The sequence below is a fragment of the Talpa europaea genome, assembly GCF_964194135.1.
Source record: "Talpa europaea genome assembly, chromosome: 15".
Taxonomy (NCBI): domain Eukaryota; kingdom Metazoa; phylum Chordata; class Mammalia; order Eulipotyphla; family Talpidae; genus Talpa; species Talpa europaea.
In genome coordinates, this window is record NC_140083.1 from 77,186,197 (window position 1) to 77,212,766 (window position 26,570).

The 26,570-nt window shown below is 51.0% G+C and overlaps 2 protein-coding genes across 2 annotated transcripts in view; both read right to left on the bottom strand.

The window, feature by feature from the left end:
• Positions 1 to 887: 887 nt before the first annotated feature.
• Positions 888 to 9,662, bottom strand: BCDIN3D (BCDIN3 domain containing RNA methyltransferase; the record flags this gene model as incomplete). Its single annotated transcript, XM_084256118.1, is given in 4 exon segments — positions 888 to 1,532; positions 4,958 to 5,207; positions 5,209 to 5,326; positions 9,629 to 9,662. Coding segments are annotated over 4 exon segments (1,047 nt in total).
• Positions 9,663 to 11,715: 2,053 nt separating this feature from the next.
• FAIM2 (Fas apoptotic inhibitory molecule 2) overlaps positions 11,716 to 26,570 on the bottom strand; it is a gene marked incomplete at both ends in the record, with an annotated part of 30,669 nt that continues 15,814 nt past the window's right edge. The window contains 4 exons of the mRNA XM_084256120.1: positions 11,716 to 11,865; positions 24,311 to 24,364; positions 25,967 to 26,062; positions 26,343 to 26,430. Coding sequence (XP_084112246.1) covers positions 11,716 to 11,865; positions 24,311 to 24,364; positions 25,967 to 26,062; positions 26,343 to 26,430 — 388 coding nt within the window. The remainder of the gene's footprint in view (positions 11,866 to 24,310; positions 24,365 to 25,966; positions 26,063 to 26,342; positions 26,431 to 26,570) is intronic.

Genomic DNA, 26,570 nt, shown 5'->3' on the forward strand with positions numbered 1-26,570 from the left:
ACTATATTTTATGCATGCTTCCCTGCACACAGATTGGTCCCTCACCTCCACACTGGTGTGCTTTGGCTAAGGATGCTGAGAAGAGTCCTGAGTTAAGTTTCTTGCTGGCATGTTCAAAGCCTGGGTGAGGTTCTTTTTCTTGAGTTGAAAGTACTCTAAAGCTCTCTTATCTAACTAATTGATGAGGCATTTTCAACCATATTCAAGTTGCTTTTATTATATATAATTATATATATATGTGTATACATTACATACACACACACATACACAAACACACAAAATATAATCCCACTTAATTTATTTCATTTGTACCAGCTAAAATTTGGGCTCATAATTTAAATCTTTTAAACACCTTTTAAATGCCAGTCAATGCATTAGTCTGTCTATAACTGCTGTGCTAAGACTGGGCATGTTGGAGACTTGCTCTGGAAAGATAACATGTTTTTCCTACTAACCCTCTCCCTTAGCCAGGTCAGTGACTTCATTCTGGATTGTATTGTGAGGTATTACCTAAAGGCAGGACCAGTAAGTCCAGAAGAAGCCTGAAGAAGCCAGGTGAGAATCAAGGAGCCCAGGGAACTAATTCATTATAAGGCTAGCCTGATCTAAGTTTAGAGATAACCACCAAAAGCAGCTACTTCCATATTCCAAAACCAGGGCCACTTTCCCTAGACCACCCTGATCCAGACAGCCCAGCTCAATCCACAGATGTATGTAGTGTCCTCTGGGATGTTCCCAAATAATGAGGAACAGATCCTCTTTCAATTGCGTCTTGGACATTTTGCCGAAAGATTCTACCAGGTTTTGAGGCTGCCTATCTGTGAGGAGTTAATTAATACTTAATTTTTAGTATAAAACCCTTACAATATCTCTTTTCTGGTTCCATCTCACTGTTTCCAGAATTTTAATCTGTCCCTTTCGTCTCCTTCTTCTATCAGAGACTCAGGAATTGGATGAGTTTCTATGGTGCGCTTTGCTCTGAAAAGCAAAAGGCTTCGGTCCCAGCTGGTGCTGCCAAAACAGCATACTAATTCCATGCCATGGTCCTGGGTCAAGAGTTGTATAATCTGATTGGCCATATCACCTCGGATGGCAAGGGAGCGGAAGTGGTCAAAATTGTGGAGGCCCAGCTTCCGGACACGCCTTGCAGCCGCCCGGTAACACTTCCAGGGCTGTGGCTCCACCAGGAGGTAGCGGCAGAGGGAGGAAAGGTGAGCCAAGAACTCCCACAGGCCCTGGTCTCCATGGTTCAGATGAATCCACATGGTTACTGACATGCAGAAGCCAATGTCAAAAACTGAGCGTCCAAACTGGCTTAGGAAAGAGCTTAAGAGAACTTTCCGGGTGCTTTGATTCATGAAGTCCAGGGTGATAAAGGTCAAGGCATCAGGAAAAGGGCATTCTTTCTCAGCTCTCTCCACCAGGACTGGATCTATGTCACAGCAGAGGAAACGGAGTTCTCCTGAGACATCTGAGCAGGTCTCCCCATCATGTAGGGAAAGGAAGTGTCTGTATAAAGCCACACTCAGATCCTAGAGAAATCCAAAAGAGCTAGGTCATTGCACTGTCAGCCAGTGAATGAAAGTGACATTCCTGTCTCTTCCCACTGAGATTGACACTTACTCCTTGGTTTGTAAGGATAAACTACAGGCTAAGAGGTTGCCCAAAACTTTTTCCAGATCAGGCGCTCAGTGCCCTCCAGAGGTCTCAGGCTGTAATGCACTCCTGACACATGGTGGATGGGGTGCTATGGCTCTAAGTTTCAGCCCAATATTTGCACCAAAGGAAGCTGGAGCAGTATTTTCCAGCTTAAGTAAATTAAATGCTAGTAAATGATCTTTTTTTTGGGGGGGGGGAATCTCAGACTCCAGGGAGGTGGAGAGTTCCAGGGAGGCAAGGAACAGAGCAAGCACCAACTTATAACAACCTGCTTCCCAGAGTTATGGTTGGGAAAGTCTGAATTCCACAAGTCCTCAATTCAGCCTTCATACTACAATTTCACTTTTATTACCTCTTATGCTTCAACTCCACCCATCTGAAATGTATTGTTTCTGCATCCATTACTCTCAAAAGTCACCGCTGACCTCCTTCTAGCTAAATCCAATTATTTGTGGGTTTTTTTTTTTTAACCATCCTAGCACCCTCCCTCTTTTTTTTTTTTAAAGATTTATTTATGCATGCAAGAACTGGGGTACAGGCCAGAGGTGCGGGGGGTGGGGGTGTGTGTGGTGGTGGTGAGAGGATTCACCAGAGACAAAGTGGGGAGCAGAACAGGCAGATGTACTGAAATACATTGCTGAGGGGAGCAGCGGGAGAGACAGGAGAGGTCTGCTGTGCCATGTGGGTTAGCTCCCTGCCAGGGATTGAACTCATGCTGCAGTGGCTGGTGATAGTTTGATAGCGTGGTCTTTAACCCCTGTGCCACGAGAGAGGACCCCCTTTCTCTAACTTTGACTTATTTAACTATTATAATTAACTCAAATTCGAATTGTTCTGTTTTTTTTTTTCCTATTCACTACCTCATTTGCTCTTTGAAATGATCCTGTGAGTAAAAAATTTATGTGCAAGTGAAGAAACTGGCTGGAAACAACCCAGATATATGATAATAGTAGCATGGATAAACAAATGTGGAATAGTGGTTATAATGGAATACTAGATAGCAGTTAAAAATGAAGGAATTCAGCTCAGTGCAGCAATATGGATGACTCAAATATATAATGCTGAGTGAAAAGGCAAATACACTGGAAACATCCATTTATATGAAGCTCAAAAGTGGATAAAATTAAACCACAATATTTAGAGCTACAAAAATTACTAAGCATTTTTTAAAAAGGCAACAATAATCATAAAAGTCAGGCTAGTATTCCCTCTGGGTGGAAAGGGGGGGGGGTGGCTCATGCACAGAAACAGCATGTGGGGAACTTCTGGAGTGCTGACAATGTTTTATTCTAGATCTAGACAACAGTCACAAAGGTGTCTGCCTTATAATAGTTCATAAGGTATAAATTTGTTTTATGTATTTTCCTGTGTGACATAGTTCACACACATACAGAAAACAAAACAACCAAACAAACCCTGTATTTTAAAAGTCATGATTCAGAGACTAGTGACTAATTTGTCCAAGGTTACATGGTTTAGTACATTGCAAGATTTACATTACATCAAGTTCTTTATGCCCTAGGGATTTTTATTAAAATAAAGATGCTAATTTAGTAGATTTGGAATGGGGGCTAGGATACTTTATTTCTAATAAGCTTCTCACTCATACCTATGCTGTAGTTCAAAGGGCTATCCTTTGAGTAAGAAGGCCCTGTATTTCAATGCTTAATTTTCTCCCTATCTCTTATTTCATTGCTATCTCCTTCCTCCTATCTGAACTTGGTTGTGTTCCATGTTTGACCAGCCATTTTATCACATCAGTCCCTCCTCTACCACACACTCATCCTTCCCATCCTCAATTCCCTATTGCTATAGTACCTTGGCAGCTTAAAAAAGAAAATACAGACCCAAGGGCTCAGTCCCCCAAGATCCTAATTTATTAGGGCTAGGAGTTTTAAAATTTTAAACAAAGCACCCCAGAAATTATGGCACATTAAAACATAATGAAGCTGCTTAAAAAATAATATAGTGCTATGCATGATCTCCAAAATACTAAATGAAAAGCAAGATGTAAAATAGTGTGCTACTATTTGCAAAACTCAAAGAGGTGTGATACTTATACATAAATGGTTGTATATACATAAGATACATAGAAAAAATTATAAGCAGTGACTGGTTGGAGAATTAAGGAGAAAAGGAGAATTAAAAGTCAGGAGTAGAGACTTTTTTTTGTTCTATGTTCCTTTGTGATTTGATTTTTTTTGTTGTTTGTTTGTTTTAACAAGTACAGGCATTTTTTCCTTAAGCTCCCTAAAATAGAAAGCTCCCAGGTGTGGGAACCACTGTCCTAGTTAATGGCAAATATATCCTTGCCTCTAAATGTATCTATACACTGCTCTTAACTTTAAAATTTCCTGTGGTTTCCTTAAGTCCTTCATGAAATCCCTAGTCTTAAATCGGTATCTCTTTGTCACTAGTTCCCCCTCTGATTTCCTCTAGCATCATAGTAGAGAAATGTCTGCAGGGGACAGTCAGACACCCACCCAGCTACTCATTCCAGCTATGGATTTGTATCCAAATATTCCCTTTCCCGTTATCAGTGGTATTCCTAAAACCTTCAATCAACCTGCCATCAGCCTTCTTCCTAAGGCCAGCAACACAATAAAATTCTCCTCCCTGCAGCTTCTGGTCTGGAATGGAGTGAGAGCACTAACATCTGAAGCATCTGCAAACATAGATGACTCCTCCGCCATACCCTGGCGGCTACAAGTATGTGTCAGAGAGACATTTTTCTGTTTTGCACGTGGTTTGACTTTAGTTATCGCATGCCTAAGAATACTTCTCCTTAAGAAAACGTGGCAATGCTTTCATCCAGCAGGATGGTTTATTTTCCTTCTCCATCCTTTGCAGCGCTTTCAAAGCAAACATCCACTCGGTCCGTGGGTCGTCCTGCATTGCAGGGTACACGAATCTTAATTCCAGAAACGACTGTGTTACTCTAGCTCGTCTCTCCCTGCAAGCCAACCCCAAACCCACGCTCCTAAACGAGGGTATACGGGAGTCGCCTCCTGCAGCCAAGTGGGCGGCCACGCTGGACGGAAGGCGAGCGCCAGAGCCCGGGCACGGCGGCCTTTCCGGGTTGGGCTCTGAGGGAAAGGGGCGACGCAGAGAAGGGGGCGCGAGAATTCCAAACGCAGTTGAGGGTGATCCCCCCAAGAGTCCTGAGAGAGAGGGGAGGGGGAGCCAGGAGGGCAGGCGGCAGCCGCAGCCAGGGGTCGGTCAACGCCGCGCCGACCCCAGCGGACACGCAGGCAGCCTCGCGCCGGACGCCCCGACCTCCGGCCCCCCCGTCACTCACCCCGGAGTTACACCCCACGTCGAGCCCCAGGATTGGCCTGGCCTCGGAACGCGGAGGGAAGAGCCGGCGAAGCAGCTCCGGGGGCAAGAGGCGGAGCCGCTGCTCAGGAGGGTGGAAGCGGGAGTAATGAGGGAAATTTCCGAACGGGGCGGCCCCGGGTTCCAGAACTCGCGGGTCCTCTTCCGCCTTGGCTTCCTCCTCACCCGCAGCGTCCGGTTCCACGGGCGCCGCCATTAGCGCCAGCCGGGCCCGGGTCTCCCCGGAACCGGAAGCCGGAAGCCCGGGGGCGGGTCCGCGCGGCCGAGGCGCCATCGCGCGTGCGCGAAGGGGCGACGCGGTGGGGGTGAGGCCGGGGGTCGCCGCGCCGCCCTGATGCCGAGAACACCTTGGGGAGCCCCCGCCGGGCTTGTGTCCAACCCCGAAAGAACTAGAACGTGGTTAACATTTGGATAAAATACTTGAATAGATCTTTTTCCCACAGAAGGCGTACAAATGAACAACAGGTTTATGAAAAGATGCTCAGTATCATTAATCATCAGGAAAATGCAAATCAAAGTCACCATTAGATGTCACCTCACACTTATTAGAACAGCTATGACAAAATAAAAAGTGTTGGCAAATGTGTGGAGAAAGTAGGAATGTTCAATGGTGCAGCCTCTGTGGAAACAGTATGAAGTTTCCTGAAAACAAGAAGACTAGACGTGCTATGTGATCCAGCAATCCCATTTCTGGGTATTTATCCGAAGGGTTGAAAGCAGGATCTTGAAAAGACATAAACATTCCAATGTTTGTTTTGACACTGCACCGTAGTCAAGGTGTGCAAACAACTTACATGTCCAACAACACATGAGCAGATACAAGAAATGTGGGATTATAGATAACAGTGGGGTATTATTCATTTTAAAAAAGAAGGAAATCCTGCCGTGTGTGACAATATGGAAAAGCCCTGATAAGTGACATTATAATAAGTGAAATAAGCCAGGAAGGGGGGAGTTGCTAATCAATGGGTATAAAGTTTCAGTTACACAAGCTGAATAAACTCTAGAGATCTACGGTACAACATTGTGCCCGCAGATAACAATACTGTATTGTACACTTAAAAATCTGTTAATAGGGTAACCGATCACATGTTAAGTGTTCTTACCACAATGAAATAAAGTTTACAACAAGGCAAACTTAATGGAAGATGTAGTAGGTGATACAGGCTGCCTGTGATAAAGGTTTGTTTCTCTCTCTTGTCACATCCAGAGTGGGGAGGAGAGAAGAACCCTCTGCTTCTCAGACAATTCACGAATCCGCATAGTCCTTCAGTGAGTCCTTTATGTATGATTGCAGATGAGGGAGCAGAGAGCCTAGAGAATCTTAAGGGATGGTTTGACAACCAGTCAATACCTTGTGTATCAACTTGGACAAGTCACTGTATCTTCTGCTCCCTTGTTTCCTCTTAGGTAAAATAAAAGGGGTGGAATGGATTCATTTCTCCCTTTGTAAAAGGAGTGTCCCCCCATCTGCTGCTGGGGTCGGGGAGAGAGCAGTGGGTCCCTCTGAGCACCACCACACAGCGCAAACCGGGTTCGATAGCTGACCTTGGCACAAGCTGAGTTTGGGTTTGGAAAAAGCAGTGGCGTTTTGGGTGACCATGCAGGGCCGGTTTAAACCTGGATGGCACCGTACAGATACAATCGAGCTCCCCTGTCCCGCCCCACTGTGAGGGCCCAACCTCAGTGCAGGTGGGTTTCACGGCTGGTGAGATTTCAGTTTTAGAGACCACATGGTTTTGTGAATGGACTAATCAGGTTCGAGCTCGCATCAGCCCCTGTCAAGTCTTGGAAACAGCTGGTTTTGTAAACAGACTAGTCAGGTTTGAAAGGTGGCTGCCCAGAAGGGGACATAAGTGGGGCGTAGACCGCTTCTGTCCAGACTCTCCTGGAAATATCTTTGACACAGACCCCCAAGACCTCAAGACCTTTGAGACCTTCACATCTGATCTCCACTTCAAGCCACCATCTAACTGCTGCTCCTGCCTCCAGCCCTGACTCCACCATCACCTGCTGACTCGCACCACTGGCTGACGTCTCTGAAAGCTGTACACTGGGGCCTGGGGCCTGGCACTGACTCTAAAAGAGCTGCCTGTGTTAGCTTGTGCCAATGGCACATCTAAGCACTGTAACACTCTTGGGTGATTCTTGTCACCTGCTGACCAGTGCTAACTGGCACTGCTGACCTGTGTCCGGCCGCCCCTAAGAGCTGTTCACTGCTTCTGATCTCCTGGCACCATCACTAGACCACTACTCTTGCTTCCAGTGCACCCGGCACTGCCTTGTGGTGCTGTGGCTTCTGGTGCTGTCTGGTCCAGCTTCCAGCATTGCCTGGCCTCCAGGTAGGTTGACCTGGCATCCACTGCTGGCTGTGGCCTCAGTCAGCACCACCTATAATTACCTCCAGCTACCAGCATGAGTTGGGTCCTGGACTACTGTTTACCAGTGTGCCACAAGCTCCAGGCTCTCCTCAGAGGCACAGTGCCATCTTACACGAGAAGCCTTTGGTTTAGACTACTAGACACTGTGGACACTTTCTGGGGTAGGACAGCCAGTTATTTGTTGCCTTAGAAACTCTTTCCTTTCCCCCAATTTCCCCTTTGTTAATAAATCCCATTGTTTTTGCACCTTGAATCTGAGCCGAGTCTTACAATTGTAAGCACATGGGTGAGGACCCATTAACCGTGACCTCCCCCAGGTTTTGCGTGGTTTCACATTTATTCAAAAGCTGTTTATTGAGACTATTTGCCATAAATCCTGTGAATTCAAGGGTGACACATTTCACGCCTTCAAGGAGCTCAGGTTTCATAGAAGAGACAGGAGAAGCAGTTAAAACACAGCTGGATTGGTGCAGGGGGATTCTGAGGAGGGAGTGGCCAGGGCACCTGGGGAGGATAGGCAAAGTCTTCATAAAGCTTTAATTCTTGAGGATTCTTCATGTACAACAGAATCTTTTGTTCTAGAAAAACAGACTTTGGGTGAAATTAAGGAATAATCTTCTAAGAACAACAGACAAAAGAACAGACTCCAAGGAAAGCGCCTGGAGGAAGCTCTAGCAGGACTGTGATGGTGTAAGGACCCAGGGGTCTGCAAAGGCTGTGTGTGAGCTGGAGGGCCAGTGAGCTTTGTTTCTACGTAAAGATCAACGTAGAGATTTGATTCACGCTTAGCTACGCAGGGAGAAGCGGCGCTGGCTGGTGTGACCCTTTCACACCAAGTCTGAGCTAAACGTCACACACGGACTCCCTGTGCCAGCTCAGGTGACAAGCAAGAGGCAGTGGAAGTAGTTCAAGTGTCATAATTATTTTTATTCTGCTCTCCCATCAGTCATGAGCCAGGACCAGGAAGGGAAGGTCAGAGAAGGGAACAGGCATGAACCCCGGGAGAACTTGGAGGAGGTGAGGTTCAAGGATTTCAGTCTGAGGACATGTCTCTGCATTCAGACACTGGGGAGAAAGCTCCGGGGCGGTGGCAGGGCAGTTTCTAGCAGATGGGTAAATGTGTCTGAGACATGTGACAATGGTTGGATGAAGGGGAACAGCAGGGGACTGATACGGAGAGAGAGGCCTAGGGAGGCCCGAGAAGGACTAGGAAGGAAAGTCAGTAGCCAGATCCTGCCTGCAACTTCCGGCCCTATAGCCCCTGCCCTTCTCCCTTGCAGAGCCAGGCCCTGCGTTTCCTCAGGCAACCACTGAAGGGCAGCAAAGTGCTGGTGTAAATTCCCAGCCCACTGGGAGAGCTGCCAGGCCCTGGGACTTGCCTCCAGGTGGGCCAGGAAAGGAGGGGCAGAGCCTTTTGGAATAAGGTGTCTGTCTGATCCTGAGTCGCTGGGGAGCAGAGGGTAGAGGAACCAAGATTTCTGGGGCTTCCCCAGGCCACACATGCACGTGGGAATGGGAGCAGGCAGCCAGGGACTCCCTCTGCCTCCAGGCTGCCAATCTGTAATACCCAGGAAAGCAGCTCAGCAGCTCCTGGTCTCTCTTCCCCTCATTAGGAGGCCTCCAACCTTGCTTCACAGATGGTCAGATTCCTGGCAGCCTCTAGCTTTATAAAACCCAAACTTATCCCTCCCGGGCTCTACCCCACCCCTACCAAAAATGTGAGGGGCCAGTAGGCACCCCTCCCCCTCTGCCGCTTGGGACACCCGCCCAGCTTCAATTTCTTGGTTTCTTGTAATCCTGCATTCCTGTTCCCCGCCCTTCCTTCTTTCAAGCTCCATCCAGGTGTTCCCGGCTCCTCAGAGCCTGATGCAGGTGGAATGTAGGAGCCGCTCCTGGCTCTGCAGGCAGCTCAGTGTGCCCACGCCCCTCGTTGGACCCTGAGAGGGGGGCTCTGCTTTCAGATGGCCCTGAGTGACCTCTGTCACATTGCTCATGGCTGAGGATCTGCCGCCCTCCTGCTTTGGGGGCTCATCGTTGGACAAACCTTTCCATCCCCAGTTCCTACAAAAACTGTTTGCGGAAAAGGAGGACTTGGACAGGCAGAGTGGGAAGCATGATCAGGGTTGCAGGGTGAGGGGTGGAGGGAGAAACCCTTTAAAAGGGAGGCCAGAGGTTAGGAAGGGGACCAAAGGGAGGGCCCTTGAGGAAGGGACAACGGGGCGATGAAGTCAATGGAAATTGTGTCCCGGCACCTCTTTCTTTGCCACCCTGGCCACGATCTGCCATCGTGATGATGGGAAGATGGATTCTCAGACAGCAAGAAACACTAGCCTAGAACCACGAACCTGTTGGCATTAAGACTGGGAACCAAACACCAGAATCTGGCCTCAGCTTGTGTCTAGAAGGTGGGAACCACGGAGTATAAAATCTGGTGGTGGTAGCTGGGGGATGGGGGTGATGGAAGGCCAGGGGCAGCCCTGAGGACAACAAATTCCCAGAGTCAGGCCTGACCGCCAGCCTCATCCTAGGCCCTCCACACCGCGCTGTCAGCTGTACCACGGCACTGAGCCCTCGGCCACCTCTGCTTTCCCCTCTGCAATGGAGCTGTGCAGGGCACGGCCTTTGTAGGATCACTGTGGTGGATTTAGACTAGCACACAGTAGGCATCCTACCCACGCTCCTAGTTGCCTTTATCTCACACACACCACCACCATCTCTCTTCTCAAATACCAAGATGGAACAAAACTTCAAATGCTTTTGCAATATTCTTGAAATCTGGGAAAAGGAAGGCTGGAGAAGGAGGGGGAATGGGCAGATAACATACCTAGCCACCTCTGCCCCCCCCCTCCCCACTGGCCAACTGAGCCCCCAGCACAGGGAGAGAGAATCAGCCCTGGAGGGAGAGGCCAAGGGAGGGTCCAGGTTCAGGTATCCACTCTCAGCCTCCTTGGCTCCACCCAGTAACTTTCCACTGGCCCAGAGCTGGCCTTGCACAGCTGCTGGCTGGCCCTCCCCCGCCCCAGTGGGCCTGCAGGGGATGGGGGTGGCTGACGCACACCCTGCCGAGATCTCAGCCGCCTGAAGGCTGATAAGGAGGCCCGGACCTCATCACATGGGGCCTGCTGGAAGGACTGGCCACCGTTGTTAACATCAGCTGGACAACTTCCAAATTGGATTGTTGAGATAAGGAGTGGAGGGGGCTTAGGACTCTTGGCTGAATGGCTGGAGAAGAGAAGCTAGGAGAAGGGGCAGGCGGACTGTCAAATGAGCCTGTTTGCTGACTGGGGAGAAGCCAGCAAAAGGGAGCTGATGGGGGAGGGTTTGGGGAATAAGAAAGGCCTTGGGGAAGGGCTGGGGGCAGGGAAGCATTCCCCCCAGATGGGGCTGACTTGACTAAAATAGTCCTCCTGTCCTCAGAACACCCAGTCTTCGAGGGCCCAAGTCTTCTCTTAGCCTCAGGACTGCAAGGTGAGAGGATGTAGGTCTCAGTCCTGCGAACCCCAAAGTCCTCCCAGATGGATGCAGGTGAGTGTTGGGGAACCCAGGCCTCCCAGTTGGCTGTCCTGCTCCCACCCGCCTTAGAGTTCTAGGACAGTCCCCCAGTTAGCAGCAGGCCCTCCAGCCCCTACCTCCTGGCCCAACAGTGCTCTATCATGACCCAGCAGGGTAAGCCAGGGCAAGTGCAGATGGCACTGCTTCCTACCCTCTCCCGTTGTTCTTGGCTCTAGGGTTCAAGTGCCTAAAAAAGTAACTGGTCCCAGAGTGGAGACAGCACGGGCAGCCTAGGACAAACTGTCCACCCATGTTCCCCTACCCGCAGAGCACCCTCTCCCCATCTCCCAGCTGTCTCCCCAGCCTCTTCCTCACAGCGTGTCCATGCCTGACCTGGAAGCAAAGATAAAGGGGTGGACTGGACACGGCAGAGTATGTCAAGGTCACACAGGAATGGCAGCCTAGGAGGAGTGACTCTGGGGGTGCTGGTTTCAGTCAGCCTTCCTGGGGTCTCTTTCTCACATCTGACATCCTGCTAGGCTCTGCCCACTCATCCCTGGGGCCCTCAAACCCAGAGGAGACTCCACCTTGACTATGGCGGTTTTGGAGATGTGACTAGGGGAGGGCACACGGGGGCTGGCGGGGTCTTGTTCCACGGGGCCCCTGATGGAAGAGGTTCAAGCTGCAGGGGGCCAGGGCGGGGGGGGGGGGTGAGGCCGAGGGAAAGGGAGGTGGCCACAGACTGGGCTGGCAGCTAATTTTATATCTGGGCTTGCAGGAGCACAGGGAGGGGCAGAGAACCAGCAAGGGGCATTTTCTGAAGGAAGGAGGGCGTGGGAAGGACTCCTCAATCCCGGTTGGTGCCAAAAAGCTGCAGGAAGAAGGTGAAGATGTAGATGATGTCTAGGTAAATGTTGAGGGCTCCAAAAATATACTCCTCAGGGCTCAGCGAATGGCGTCGGTTCCCCATCAGCAACTGGGTGTCAAATGCCAGGAACTGAGGGAAGGGAGAAGAGAGAGAAGTCAGACAGTCCAGCCCCTATGACACTGACCACGGGGGCCCGGTCCCCACCCAGGCCCATCACCTGCTGCCTGGCTGCCCAGGGATGCTCCTGGAATCTGGAACTCGCCCAACACCTTCCACCCCTAATCCAGCACCTATTTACTGAGGACCTACTATGTGCCAGGTATAGGAAAACAGAAAAGAACTAGACAGACAAGATCCCTGACCTTGAACTTGGACCCTACGGGGATGCAACTGTTACACTTATTAAAATTAGAAAAAATGAGCCTAAGACAGAATCGTTCATTACCCCCACCCAGATTTAGTACCCTTCCTCTCCCAGAGGATCTGGGGTTTCCTAATCAACACCAGCAGGCTCATCTGAATGATGAGGACCCCCTGCTTCCCCTTAGGGAAGGTGGCTTTATCTGGAATAATCTTTTCTTAAGCTAATAACTTGCCCCACTCGCTTTCTGTCTATCAGTTTTGTAAGCCTTTGCAGTACATAGACAGGATGCAGATTCATGAATCCTTTAATAAAGTCAATTAGATCTCTATATTTGTGGATTTTGATTTTTAACGGTATGATGAATATAACCAAAGAGAAATAAGAAGTCCCATGGGGGGCGGTGGGAGAGGGGGCTGATGACAAATCATCTGGTCTGTGCAGGGGTGGCAGGGAGTTAGGGAAGGCTTTCTGGAGGAGGGGACCTCAGGAGACCTCCAAGCTGAGGCCCAGGCTTCTTGCCACTCCCTCCCTTGTTCTTACATAGAGGATAAAGTTTTGAGCAATAATGGCAAGGGCTGGGCATTTGTTATGTGCTTTACTGACATTAGTCTATTTAGTCCCCTTAACATCCCCATTGAGTAGGGATTCTATCGTCTCTAGAGGAAATCAAGGCCCAGAGATATAATGCTTTGCGGGTAAGGTCCAGCCTCCTCCTTTGCCCCTGCTGTGGGGAATTCCACCCTCTTCACACCAGGCCCCTGACCTGGAGGACTTCTCTAGGCCTCACCAGCCTAGCAAACCCACATTCATCCTTCAATCCCCAAGTCAAGTGTCACCTCTTCTGGGACACAATTACACAGCTGCCAAGGGGCAAAGCCAGGATTTGAACTCAAGTGGCTGGCTCCAAAATCCCCACTCTTAACCATGGTGCTCTGCTGCTTATGGGCAGCACCGAGTCTGCTCTTAGGAAAAAGGCCTCCCCAGGGTGCCTTCTTGGCCTATGTACTGTGAACAGTAATTCCCTAGAGATAACTCCTCTCTGCCACCCTGCTACCCTCTACCAGGCCTTCCCACGATCGCCACCAACTCCTATTCTTCCCACTTAGCTTTTCTCTGGGGTCCAAGCTTAGCTAGCAGAACTCCCAGAAGTAGCATGTTATACTTGATAGGACTTTTCTGGGAGGAAAAAAACCCCAAAAAGTTCCACCAGTGCTTCAAAGGTTATGAACTGGTCTACATGGGATTGGAATTCCTTAAATCCATTCACCCTCTTGTTAACTGGGCTGTGCCCACTTCTTCTGCTATTTGTGTGAGGAAGACTTATGTTCCTTGGGGCCTCAGAAATATGAATATTTAGTAATATGCAATAAACAAATATGCAGAGGCTAAGAGCTGATGCCAGCAACTTGAGAGGTGCAGAGACAGCACTCAGGGTTTGGGGCTTCATGGGGGACACTTAGATGATTACAATAAAGCCTAGTAAATGCCATGATCGGGCTTGATTAGGAAGGAGGAATGTATCCCAGGAGAGATGACACTTTACTTGGAGCTTGAGGGATGAGTAGGAGTTTGCAAGGCTGATAAGGGGGTAAGGGGCATGATGTGAAAGTGTGGAATCCTGTGAGGCAGGAGCAGTGGAAGACGGGGACAGAGAGGGGACATGGGGGCTGCCCGCAAAATTTGTGCCAGCTGGGCTATGCCTAGCTTCCTTTTCTTCACCCCAGGCACTGGCTCCCAGATTCTAGGACCCAGTCTTCATGGGATAGATTTAGGGGAAACCATCAAGGATCCCTGCTCAGAAGCAACGCCCCCAGCGCATAAGGAGCTGGAGATTCTGGCAGGGATCAGTCCCAGCACGTGGGCTAGCAAGACATGTCACACTCAAAGGTAGGTAGGCAGTAGGGGTAGTTACAAGTGTGCGCTCGAAAGCCAGAGTGACTTGAATTCCAGTCTCAGCTCTGTCGCTCCCTCGTTCTGTGACCCTGGGCAAGGTATTTAGTCTCTGAACCTTTATGTCTACATCTGTAAATGGAAGATGAGTGTGCTTGCCTCCTGAGGTGGTGGTGAGAGTGAGATTATGTGTGTAAGGTGCCTGGCATGTTGCCTGACACATGGTGAGCCCTAATGAATCATAGCGATTACTGTGCTTATTGTTATTATTGCAGGAGAGCTGCCTCCTGGGACATGTGCGTGCTGCTGCTGGGACACTCTCCGCAGCTCAGCGGGAGGCAGAAATGTTACTCGGGGAAGCTGCATGGCCTTAACAGAAGACTGAGAGCCTTAGTCAGGGTTGAGGGGCCTGGGTAGAGGTCTGGGGCCCCTGAACTCAGCAGTTTGAGAGAAAGGGGCCTGAGAACAGGGCCTGGAGTGCCGGTTCCATCCCCCAGTAACCATCACCCACTTGCCTCAGCGTCCTCATCTATAAAATGGGGCAGTAATCGTGACCACAGCAGGAAAATAAATGACAGTGGATGTGGCATTAGCCAATCTTCTTTGATATCACTACATTCCTTTCTGCTCTGCTCCTTCTGAATTTGATTTAGCTTCCCAAGTAAATTTTTCTCCTGTAAAGAGAATGAGCCAGGAACGGGCTCACTCCAACACAACAGGCTGCTTAGCAGCCACAGCTGCCAACATTCGTTAATAAATTGTTGATCTGGCTTATCAGTCAGTAGCTTGCCTGGTTGATTTCCCAGAGTCTGGTCACCCATGAGTGAGTTAATGAAACATAATCTCTCAACCTAGAAGACTTGGACCTGACCAGGTCAGCGGGTGGCTCCTGCAAGGAGCACCCATCCAGGAGGCCTCTGAGAACAGCCAGCTGGCTTCTCCCTTGGAGGGAAGAGGAATGAACATTTTCTGCTCCTCCCTTGGCCAATGACCATGGATGTTTATTTACCTGGTGCTATCTGGAAGCCAGCCCTGCCTGAAGCATCACTGCAGCCTCCTTTCTGTGAGTCAACTGCAGGCTTTCATTTATTTACTCCCAACAATATTTACTGAGCATCCACTATGTTCCAGGGAACTTGTCAGAAAACTGACAGTGGCGTGAGGGCAAAAGACATTCTCAGAGATTACATTATGTACAGATTCTCATTACAGGGGAAAGTAACCCGGTAATGTCTTGGTAGTGACATGCATTGTTAACTAACATCTTCATGGAGAGCAGATATCTTGGTTAGCATCTGGTTGATAGTGAAGACCTCAGTTGTTTGCTAATACCTAAAAGGGCAGCAGGTACTTGAATTGGTAGCTAACTGACTACAAGACCCTGCAGGAGCTGCACTTGGGTTGGGGCAAGAGGCAAGCGAGGAATTGGGCTGCTGTTAACTTAGGTCCTTTCACACACTAATCCTTATCTCACCTCCCTTGTCCATCATGCCCTAGGCGGGGGCCTCTATTATCTTGCTTTTGTATTTCAGCAAAAGAATCTCAGGACAGGTAAATAACTTGCCCGGTGGTCACTTATATAGCACTGGAACTAGGTCACCTGCTTCCCATTCTGATAGAGAGAGGGACAGAGTGGACTAGCAGGGACAAAGAGGTCAGGCACAGAGGACAAAGGAGCCGGAGGGACACTACCTGGTCCACGCTGTTGGTCAGGGCCACTCGGCCACACACTTGACACGACCCTTCTGAATTCAGGACTCAGGTTTGTGTCTGTTGTCCTCTCAGAGGGCGTGTGGGGCCATGCCGTGGGGAGGCTAGCTCAGAGTCACCAACAGACACTGAATACAAAAAGCCTGGGCTGCAGTGTGTCGAGTCAGCATAAAAAATAACAAATGGATCGACCATGTCTGTCCTAGAAAACCGCTGTGTAAGAGCACAAAGCTGCACACCCACAGCTGTCCACCCCAGTGGCCTAACAGCTAAAAACTAGAAACAACGACAGACTCCGTCAGCTGAGGGGCAGCTAAAGGGACCGTGAGAGCCAGACAGAGGCAGAAGCCACGCTGCCACCTGCTATTATGAGAAGAAAACCAGCAGCGGAAAAATCCATATCATACGATCCCTTTTATGTAACAAACCTCACAAAACGCAGTTGTAGGAGCCTACAGGTAGCAGAGAGCTAGGAAATGCATATAGAGGTCTATAAGGAGAGACAAGGGACCGCGGCAGTTATTAACTCTGGGGAAGACAGGGCTGAGCGTGATCACATGACACTTTGCTTTATCTATATTATTCAAGATTTCCAAAAATGAAATCTGTGAATAAATGTATTCATGTTATTTGACTAGAAAACTTTAAAAAAGGGATTAAAGTGACACAGAAGAGGTCATGAACTCTTTCATTGAACGTGCACCGTAAGCCTGGCCACCATGTAGCTTTGAGGCAGAGAGGATGAGTCAGTCTTGCCCACTTCACTCAGCCAGGAGGATGCTCAGGTCTTTTACCTCAAATCCCACCCTTTCCACCTTGTGACACTACTTCAGTGTGTGTGGGGGGTGTGTGTGAGGGGGTGGTATGTGTATATGGTAATATGGTAATTGTGCGTGGTGGGTGAGTGTGTGGTGTGTATGAAGATAAAGTGTGTGTTGAGCAGGTGGTGGTGTGTGTGTGTGTGTAAGGATGGATGATGTGGGAGGAAAAGCACAAACATAGCTCATGGCCAAGAGCACCACAGGCTTCCTGAGGGGCTGCAGGGAGTGCTGGGTGCACCTGGCCCTGCCCCCACTCTCTGCATCAGAGGGTGAGCCTGGGCTTGGAGACAAACAGCCCTTGTATCCTAGGTTGGGATGCAGGACGGGCTGAGGAGAAGAGAGGCACTGGGTGGAGACCAGGGTCTGTCTGGATGCCTCATACCAATAGAAGATACTGCTCTCAGCGTCACGAACCTGGGTGCCAAAAGTTTATATAGCACAGTCACCATCTACCTGCTGCCCTAGGTCCTGGGAGCACCTTTTGGTGAGCATGGAAGGAGCAGGGGCTGGCAGTTACGCCAACGAGAAAGCCTGGGCCAAGATCCACGGCCAGGATCCAGCAGTGTGTGATGTAGGTGAAGGGGCCCATGAGTGGTTCCAATGGGGAAGAGCAAGAGCTTCAGAACATGACTAGGGAATCACACAGACCTGGGTTCAAATCTCCCCTCTGATCTTAGGAAACCAACTACTACTAACAGGTAATATTAATCACCAAGGATGTACGAGGCACTTCCTAAGAGCTTTTCATGCATCAAATCAGTTAAAAGTCACAGGGCTTCCCCTGGTGGAGCAGCGGTTGAGCGCTGGGTTGCGAAGCTGCCCGCAGCCTCTGAGGCGCCGGTTCGATCCCCGGCTGCTCCCCGGCGACCGGAGGAGGGTCCCACATGGCGCGCAGACCTCTCCTGCCGCCCGCTGCTCCCCTCAGCAGTGTCCTTCGGTCCTTCTGCCTGCTCTGCTCCCTGCTCTGGCTCTGGTGAATTCTCTCACCCTCCCGCGCTTCTGACTGTACCCAGTGCTTGTATAAATAAATAAATAAATAAATCTTAAAAAAAAAAAAAAAAAGTCACAACAGCCTGGGAGGCAGGCATTATTATCTGCATTGTACAGATAAGGAAGCTGAAGCGCTGAGGTTACTCAGCCCTCACAGACAGAATGTGACAGAGAATGGACTTGAACCCAGATACTGTGATTTCAAAATTTGGTGCTCTGAATTTTAAGATTAACATTTACGATAAGATTAAAAACTGCCTCCCTGGTGGTGCAAGGGGTTAAGTGTCAACACTATGAAGCTATCCACAGCCACTGCAGCACGAGTTCAATCCCCCGATAGGGAGCTGACCCACATGGCGCAGCAGACCTCTCCTGACTCGCCTGCTGCTCCCCTCAGCAGTGTATTTCAGTGGATCCTCCAGTTCTGCTCCCCACTCTGTCTCACCCTCTCACCCCCTCCCCCCTGCACCTCTGGCCTCTACTCCAGCTCTTGTATGCATAAATAAAATATTTTTAAAAAACATTAAAAAAGAGCAAAAATTACCAATCTAGATGAGAAAATACCACACTCCAGGGGCTAAGGTGTTCTTTTTTTCTTTTAATATATTATCTTATTTAATCATGACTTGTGAGGTAGTGAATATTTAACCCTTTTTTAAAGATGGGGAAATTGAGGCACAGAGAAGTCAAGTAACTTGCCCAAGGACACAGGTAGTAGGTTGAGCCAGGCCTTGAATGTGGTGGGGCTGGGGTGCACATGGTCACAGGGAGAGCCCACTGGCCCTTCGGAAGCAGCCGTGGCTGGTTTTGCACCCACCCGGAGCAGCACCTCCTGTCCTCTCTGTCCCACAGCGGGGTGTGGACACTCCTCTGCCTGTTCCTTACAGGGGCTGAATCATCACCCCTCAGCTCCCCACCCCTGGGGCTGGGGGGGTGGGATTCTTTCATCTTCTCCATGTTAGGGTGTTGGCTAAAGGGCTTGGTTTGAGCAGGGCGTTGTTTCCTGAGGATTAGAGCCTGAGGAAGTGAAACTGAGGCCTGGAAAGGGGACAATCAGTGTGGTCCCCCCCTAAGGAGCAATTGCCAGTCAACACCCTCCCCTCACCCCCACCCAGACACTCTAGGAGGACTCCACTCAACTTTCCAGGGGGTTAGGTGAGAACTGGGTGAGGTTTTAGGGCTGTTTTAGTGGCAGAGGTTGGGTGGCAGGGCAGAAGGCTCATATAGGCTTACACAAAGCACTGAGACAAAAAGCCTCTAAGCTCTAAATGAAATAAAGATAAATCTTAAATCATGCCCCTGCCTTAGATTTATGTAGCAATAAATCCAGTGTCTCTCGAGTTGTGAAGACACTTTCCAGTGTCTCTCGAGTTGTGAAGAAGGTTGGGCATATATCACGGCCCCCACTAGGAGAGCTGGGTGAGAGGCGGGTGGGTTTTCCCAAACCCTCAAAGGCTGTGAGTTTGGCCAAGGCCGGTTATGTTTAGGGGACACAGATGGTGCTGCATGGAAATAACTGTCGAGCTTCAAGATGGCAGGATAAGAAGCTCTCTCTGGGTGCTCCTGCTGTGGAGGGACTCAATCTGGGGGGCTTTCTGAGCCCCTGTTTTCCCATTTGTGACTAGGAGAGGCAGAGACAGCAGAGGGGATGCCGGGCCAAGAGCCAGGAAAATGGAGCTTCCCTCCAGCTTGGTGGTTAATGCTACCTGCCTGTATGGTGGAGTGTGGAGCAGGTGTGGGTGGGTGTACGTGTGTGTGGTGTGTATATATGTGGGGTATGTGGTGGTTTGTGTTATCTGTGCTCTCTCTGGGCCTCAGGTCAAGCAAGTCCCTTCCAGCTCCACAAGCTAAGTCTTGGTCCTCCTTTCCTTCCAGGAACCGCGGCCAGATGAGCATCCTCGCTCTGCCGTGGCTACACGCCTAGCACCTCCACAAACGACGCATTTTCCTACTCAAGTTTCAGGGTAGGACAGCATCCAGCACTGTCGGCGCAGATTCTCCCTGTCGCGCTGCCCCTGACTCCAGACACGGCAGTGGCTTCCGAACTGGTCTCCGAACCTCTGACCTATTCTCACGGCCTGTCACTAATCTGCCTTCAGGTGCAGACCGTGCTGTTTCCTGGGGTCCTCTAACTGCCAGGCTAGGCAGGGAGAGGAGAGAGCTGCTGCCACTGGGCCTATCTCCTAATTTCTAAAGTCCTGCAGTTAAAGGCCTCGGTTCGTCCCCATGTCTCTGGGTTCCTGATTCAGATGGGGTTGGGGGGTGGGGAGACATCAGTGTTCCCAGAGGCGGCTCCATTCTGGCAGAACAAACTGCTCAAAGGCGGACGTGATGGGACCAGCTAGCCAGGCCCTCCACTTCCTCCTGTTCTTGCTTCCTGCCCCACCCCTCTTGCTCTGTCCTAGCCCCCACCTTTGCTCTCACCCCAGCCCCATCCAGCCTCATGCTCCCTGCCTGACTTTTCATGAGCTTTGATAAAAAAGCACCTAAGGACCAGGCACTTGAGGGGAGAAGAAGATGGGGCTACACCCCGACTTACTCACTTCTGTTGGCATTTGGGTCTGGTGCCCAGTAGCTGGGGGAACAGGGTAGGGTGAGGCGGGAATCACAAAGGCCTCTTGAGAATCACCAAGTCCAGTTGGGGTGAGGCCTAGGAGGGGCCTGTTCCTCAAGGCTGGACCACAGGCCTAAAAAGCCTTTGTTCCCCAACCCCAGTCTCAGCTGAGCCCTGCTTGATGGGCCCTGCCCACAAAGATGGGGAGTCCTTTTGGGAGGGACTGAGGCCTCTGGGAGAGAAAACTATTTGGTCCTCACAGCCCTTGAAAGGCCGGGGCTTGGAGGCCTGAAGTGTGGCTGTCGTGGCTCTGGGACCTCAGCTGACTCCACTCCTCCCTCTCATGCCCTCCTTGGGGCCACAGCGGGTGGGATGCCCTGAGTGCAGCCTGTAGTTCCATCCAGTGGGAGGGCCCTAGAATTCCCCAGGGTCGGGACAGGAGATCCCAGGATGGGCATGTGGGTAGGGGTGCTGGGCACTGATTCTGGGGTGGGTTGGGAGACCCACCGTTCCCACGGAATGGAACTGATGCTGCAACAGGGTCAGAGTGAGGGCAAGGAAATTCTGAGTTGGGGTTAATGGAAAGACCCAGAGACCTTCCCCTCTGTCCACCTGAGACTGAGAGGAGAGAGGGGACTGAATTCTGTGCCCCTCTTCAATGCTCCCCTGCCCCAGAGGGCCCAGGGGATAGCTGCACATCTTCCTCCTGTAGCCCAGGTGGAATAGGGCAGTGGTTGGGTTGTGGACACCATGTGCTCCGGACTTTTGTTTACACAACCTGCAGCTTGAGGCCAACCAAGACCTTGTGTTCGTTGCTAATGAGACATTAACAGGTATTTAGGCTCATGGTTCCTCCTCCCCATGACTCACAGGGGACTGAGGCAGCAGCTCATAAGTCAACTGTGCAGCCAGCCGAGCTTTGTTTGCCTTGCTCTGACAGTACCTCAGCGAGGCCTGGCCTGCCTCTCAGGTGTCCACTTACTCTGCAAACACCTAGTGGCGGGGGGGGGGGGGGGGGGGGGGGCAGAGGGGGGTTGTGTGTGCCAGGCACTGTTCTAGTGCAGGGGATGCAGTTTGAACAAGCCAGACAAAATCCCTGCCTCCTTAATTCTGCTGGAGGGAGAGAAGCAGTAAACACACCAGAAAAATATATAGTGTGCCAGAGGATGAGAAGAGCTGTGGAGAAAAATAAAGCAGGGGAGGGGAGCAGAGAGTTGAGAGAGTGAGGGCCAGGGGATCCCCAGGCACCAAGGTTGGGCTGGGAGGGAGCTGGCTGAGCTCAGGAGCAGCAAGGAGGCCTGCGGGCCGCTGAGCGTGTGATGGGGGATGTGAGGAGGTGAGGTCAGCAAGGGCCTATGGGAATGATGGCTGAAGGCCAAGCCATGATTTGACTAAGGGGTACTCTACCCTCATTTATATTTAACAGGATCACTCCGGCTGCTGCACACAGTCTGGCAGGCAGGAGGGGCTACACTACTAGGAGGCCACAGCAAGAATTCAGGTGGGAGGTGATGGTGACATGGACCAGGGAATAGCCGTGAAGGTGGAGAGAAGTGGTCAGATTCTAGATAGAAAGTGGAGTCAGCTGGACTTGGTTCTGGGCCAGCTGTGGGGTGTGAGGAGAGCAAAGGCGTTGAGGATGTTCCCATATACACACAGGGAAGGCTGTGGAAGCAGCAGGGTTTCAGAGAAAGAGTAAGGACTCAGTTTTATAGCGGTTAAGTTTGGGGTGCCTATTAGACTTCCAAATGGGGATACTAGAATTCCAGGGTGGAGATGTAAATTTTGGAATCATCATTAAGGCTGGAGACATTCTGAGTCCCCTAGGGAGTGAGCCAAGAAAGGGGTGATGGCACTAGGGTCCCCCAGCATGAGCAGCAGGGCAGGGAAACCAAAAGGCTGGTGTCCTAGATGCCAACTGAAGAATATCCTTCTGAAGGGAAGGAGTGAGCGGTTGTATCAAATGCTGCTAAGGGTCCAACAAGGTGAGGATTGAGAAATAACCATTAGATTTAGCAGCATGGAGGCCACTGACAACCTTGGCGAGAGCTTTTTAAAGAGGGTTAAGAGACAATGGGGAAAAAAAAGGAGACAATGGGATATTAACTTCTTGTCAAATGTATGATTTGTGAATATCTTCTCAACAACAAAAGCCAAACAACCTGATTAAAAAAATGGGCCAAGGATCTGAATAGACGTTTCTCGGGGGGGTGGGGGGGTGGGGGGGGGAGGACACACAGCTGGCCAGCGAGCACATGAAAAGATACTCATCATCAATCAGTATTAGGGAAATGCACATCAAAACCACAACGAAAACCTCACACTTGTGAGAATGACCGTTATCACATTGATGATGAACATCATGGTGAGGATGTGAAGAAGAAGCAACCCATGTACCCTGTTGGTGGGAGTGTAGACTGGTGCAATCGCTATTGAAAAGAGTCTGAAGGCACCTCAAAAATGTAAGCGCAGGGCCTCCCTGGTGGTGCAGGTGGTTGAGCGCCGCACTGTGAAGCTGTCTGCAGCCTCTGCAGTGCCGGTTCAATCCCCACCAGCCTTGGAGCAACCCACATGGCGAGCAGGCCTCTCTTGTCTCGCCCGCTGCTCCCCTCAGCAGTGTATTTCAGTCAGTCTGCCTGTTCTGTTCCCCACTCTGTCTGTGGTGAATCCTCTCACCCTCCCGCGCATCTGGCCTATACCCCGGTTCTTGTATAAATAAATAAATCTTTGAAAAACAAAAAACCAAAAATTTAAGCATAGAATACCACACAATCCAGTGATCTGTGTATTTATCTGAAGAACATGAAAACACTAATCCTAAAAGAGATCTGCACACATTAAAGAATTTATCTCCCTCTTTTCTCCGAGTTGTACATTTCCTCATTCCCCTTCCCTTGTAAATAAACCTTTTGTTAGCCTTTAAAAAATAAAAATAAAAGAGATCTGCACCCCCATGTTCATTGCAGCACCATTGACAAGAGCCAAGATATGGAAACCACGTAAAGGTCAGTCGACAAATGAAGGATAAAGAAGATGTGTACATGCACCGTGCATACTACAAAGCCATCAAAAATGAAATCTCGCTACTGGCAACATGGATGAATCTAGAAGGTATGACGGTAAGTGATGTAAGGAGAACGATAACTACAGTATGATTTTTCTCATATGTGCAAGGAAAAGAAATAGAGCCAAGCAAAAGCAAACTCTTCAATTAGAAGACCAAGTTACCAGACTGGAACTAGAACTGTCCACCATAAATTGTATGGTGGACAGAAAGTAAGCATTTGGCGAGACTCATAATGGGCTGTATATAGACATTGAATTATAACGCTGTATACCTGAGACCTGTCTAACATTACAAACTGGGGCCTCCCCGGTGGCGCAGCGGTTGAGCGCTGGGTTGCGAAGCTGCCCGCAGCCTCTGCAGCGCCGGTTCGATCCCCGGCTGCTCCCCGGCCACTGGAGGAGGGTCCCACATGGCGCGCAGACCTCTCCTGCCGCCCGCTGCTCCCCTCAGCAGTGTACTTCGGTCCTTCTGCCTGTTCTGCTCCCCGCTCTGGCTCTGGTGAATCCTCTCACCCTCCCGCTTCTGACTGTACCCAGTGCTTGTATAAATAAATAAATAAATAAATCTTAAAAAAAAAAAAAAAACATTTCAAACTGAAGTTACTTCAATAAAGATTTTTTAAAACAAGAGAGAATGGGAGAAGGACTGGGACAAGAGACAGGAAAAGGAGAGGAAAGGAAACAGTATGGTTTCCAGTATGGTTTCCTTTACTGGAAGTTTCGCTCTACATGGAGGAGATAATGATAGGTCAAGAGCTTTGTTTTTCTTTTTTTCAGATGGTCGAAATTGCAGCCTGTTTCTATGTTGATGAGAATAAGCACTAGAGAGAGCAACACTGATGATGGTGGTGGTGGTGGTGATAGAGAAGAGTTGCTGGATAGTCCTCCCCAACCCCTCCCCATGGCAAGCCAATAGAAGTGTCCTCTCTGAAGGGGAACACGGGCACTGGAAAGAGCATCTGCTGGGTCCATTCCTAACTAGCAGCAGGACTTTGTGCCAACCCTTTAACACCCAGGGCTTCAGATGTGGAAAACACCTGTGAAGCCTCCCTCCCTGGATTAAGGTGATAGGTGTGAAAGTGCTTTGTAAAGTGTAAAGGGCGGAACAGAAGGATTAGTAAACAAATTCAGGGATTGCTGCTCATCCAGCCTTACTTGTATGCAGGGGGCCACACTCACCAGTGTAAACACGCCTGCTCCCAGCACGGCATACACTGCGTGGAGCCAGGGCACCTGTGGGCAGATGCAAAGCGAGTTTAGGCAGTGACTCTGGGGTGCTGGGAGGGAGTAGGGCTCTGTCCAGAAGCTGGAAGATATGGGCTACACCTCCCCCCACAGTGGGGGCCTTCTCTTCTCTCACCTGCCCAGAACTCCCCAGCAGTCCCTCAAAAGCCCCAGGTCTAAAGGGTCTTGATTCTTTATGTGCTCAGGGTGGGTGGGCGAACCCCAAGATAATACTGATCATGGAGGGCTGGCTGGGAGCCCCAGCCCACCTGGCCTGTCTTTCCTTCACGTCACCCCAGGCTCAGGCTGGATGAGGGTGACTCATCCTTTGGGGGCCCTGTCATCCTCACAGCCTGGGTCTGGTCTGAGGCTGCTCCCTCATTCCAGGGTGCAAGTAGCACTGAGGGACGCGTTCCTATTGTTTGTGGGGTCTGTCTGTTCCTCCATCCAAGAGTTCCTAGGCTCTGCCTGTGTAGGTTAGGGGCGCATGTAGCCAGGGACCAAGGGGGAGGTGGGGAACCATCCAGAGTCCCTGTCAACTGTGCACGGTGGGATTGCCTGCAGGGGCTAGGGCAGTGCCCCTTCCCGACCTCAGCCCTTCCACACACCCCTCCCTGGGCACCCAGCTGTGTGGGAACCCTATAAGCAGTGCACACTAGCTGTGTCCTCTGCAGGGCCTTTCCCCAGAAGATTCCTGGAAATGTGCGCATTCCATCTGCCTGACATAAGTTAATAAAGGGCTCTTTGAAGTTCTGGCCCTTTCCTGTACCCACCCCTCACCCTAGATACACAGAGCGCCCCAGGCCCAGCTCCGGTCACTCCCTTTGTCAACAGGATCCTGGGAAGAGCCAAGAAAATGCTAGAGCCAACCCCGATGTCTTGGACCCGGAGCTAATACCTGGGCCTGGGCAGGATGGGGTGGGGCAGGGGTGAGAACTGCTCCCAGCCTGGCAAAAAAAGGGTGGTGGGGGCCCATGTGCCAACGGTGGCTGAGAGGCATCCTTAGCAGGGTACAACAGTAGCATCTCCTGGGCTCTTAGATTCAAACCTCAAGGCCCTGCGGTGATGCCCTCCATCTGCCCCCTCCCCAACTGCAGGCCCTGAGTGCCTGGCATGGGACTGAGCCCTGAGCGTCCTAGCTGGACTCCCAGGCTGGACTGAGATTTGGCCAGCCCTGTGGATGCTCTGATCAGACAGAGGTGTGCCTGGAGCCCACTGCCCCTCCATGGCCTGCTCAGCCAGCCAGCCTCTTACCTGACTCCCCCAAGGCCTGGGGAGCCCCTTCTTTAGGCCCAGTGGAGCTCCAGAGCTCCCTGCTCTACCTGGGGTTTAAATGCTCATACACCCTCAGCCTCCCCTCCCCGCTGGAGAAAAGAATGGAAAGGTGAAGCCGGATGTGGTGGGTGCCTGGGCCTGCCAAAAAAAGCCTCCTTGTTTGCTTGCTCCTGCTGCCAGCAAGTCCAGGGCAGGTGCCAGGGGGCTGGACAGGATGGCAGGCTGTGAGCCTTTGGCGTGGGCCTTCCCTGGAGGGTGTAGGAGGAAATGGCACCCTGGGCCCGCAGGTTGCCCCCTCCCTCCTCGCGGGGCCAGCCGGGAGACCCAGAGACTCACGTATTGGAAAGGCAGGAGGACGGCCAGGATGAGTCCACTAAAGAACAGAGTCATGAGCAGCACGAAGAGCACGCCCTGGCAGGAGGTGAAGTCGAACTGCAGGGACAGGATGGGCGTCAGCTGCTGGGCCCCCAGGCCTGCGCAGAACGGCCCGGCCTTCCTGGGGGCCTCACCAGGCAGTGTGCTGGCCAGAAAGCTGAGGCCCGCACAGTCCTGCCTTGTGCTCACCCCCAGAATCCAGGTTCCTCTCCCCCTCCTCTCCCAGGTGGCTCCCTCAACCCTCCGACTTTCCCCTTTAATCTCTCCCAGCCGGAGAATCCCAGCTTGGGGCCTCCCACTGGATCTGCCCACCCCAGCCCCAGGCCCCAGAACTGACCTTGGTCTGGAAGCTGAAGAGTGTGACTGAGAGGCAGACGAGCGCCGTGATGCCCAGGCACAGCAGAACAGACGTGGTGTTGTAGTAACTGCAGGTCCACCGGGCCAGGGGGTCAGCCGCCAGGCAGGCCTGCACACGGTGCTGCCCCACCTCCTCCCCAGTCCCCTCACCGGCAGGGCCTGATCGCTGACCTGTGCCCCCTGCTTCTAACTCCCCTTCCCAGAATCT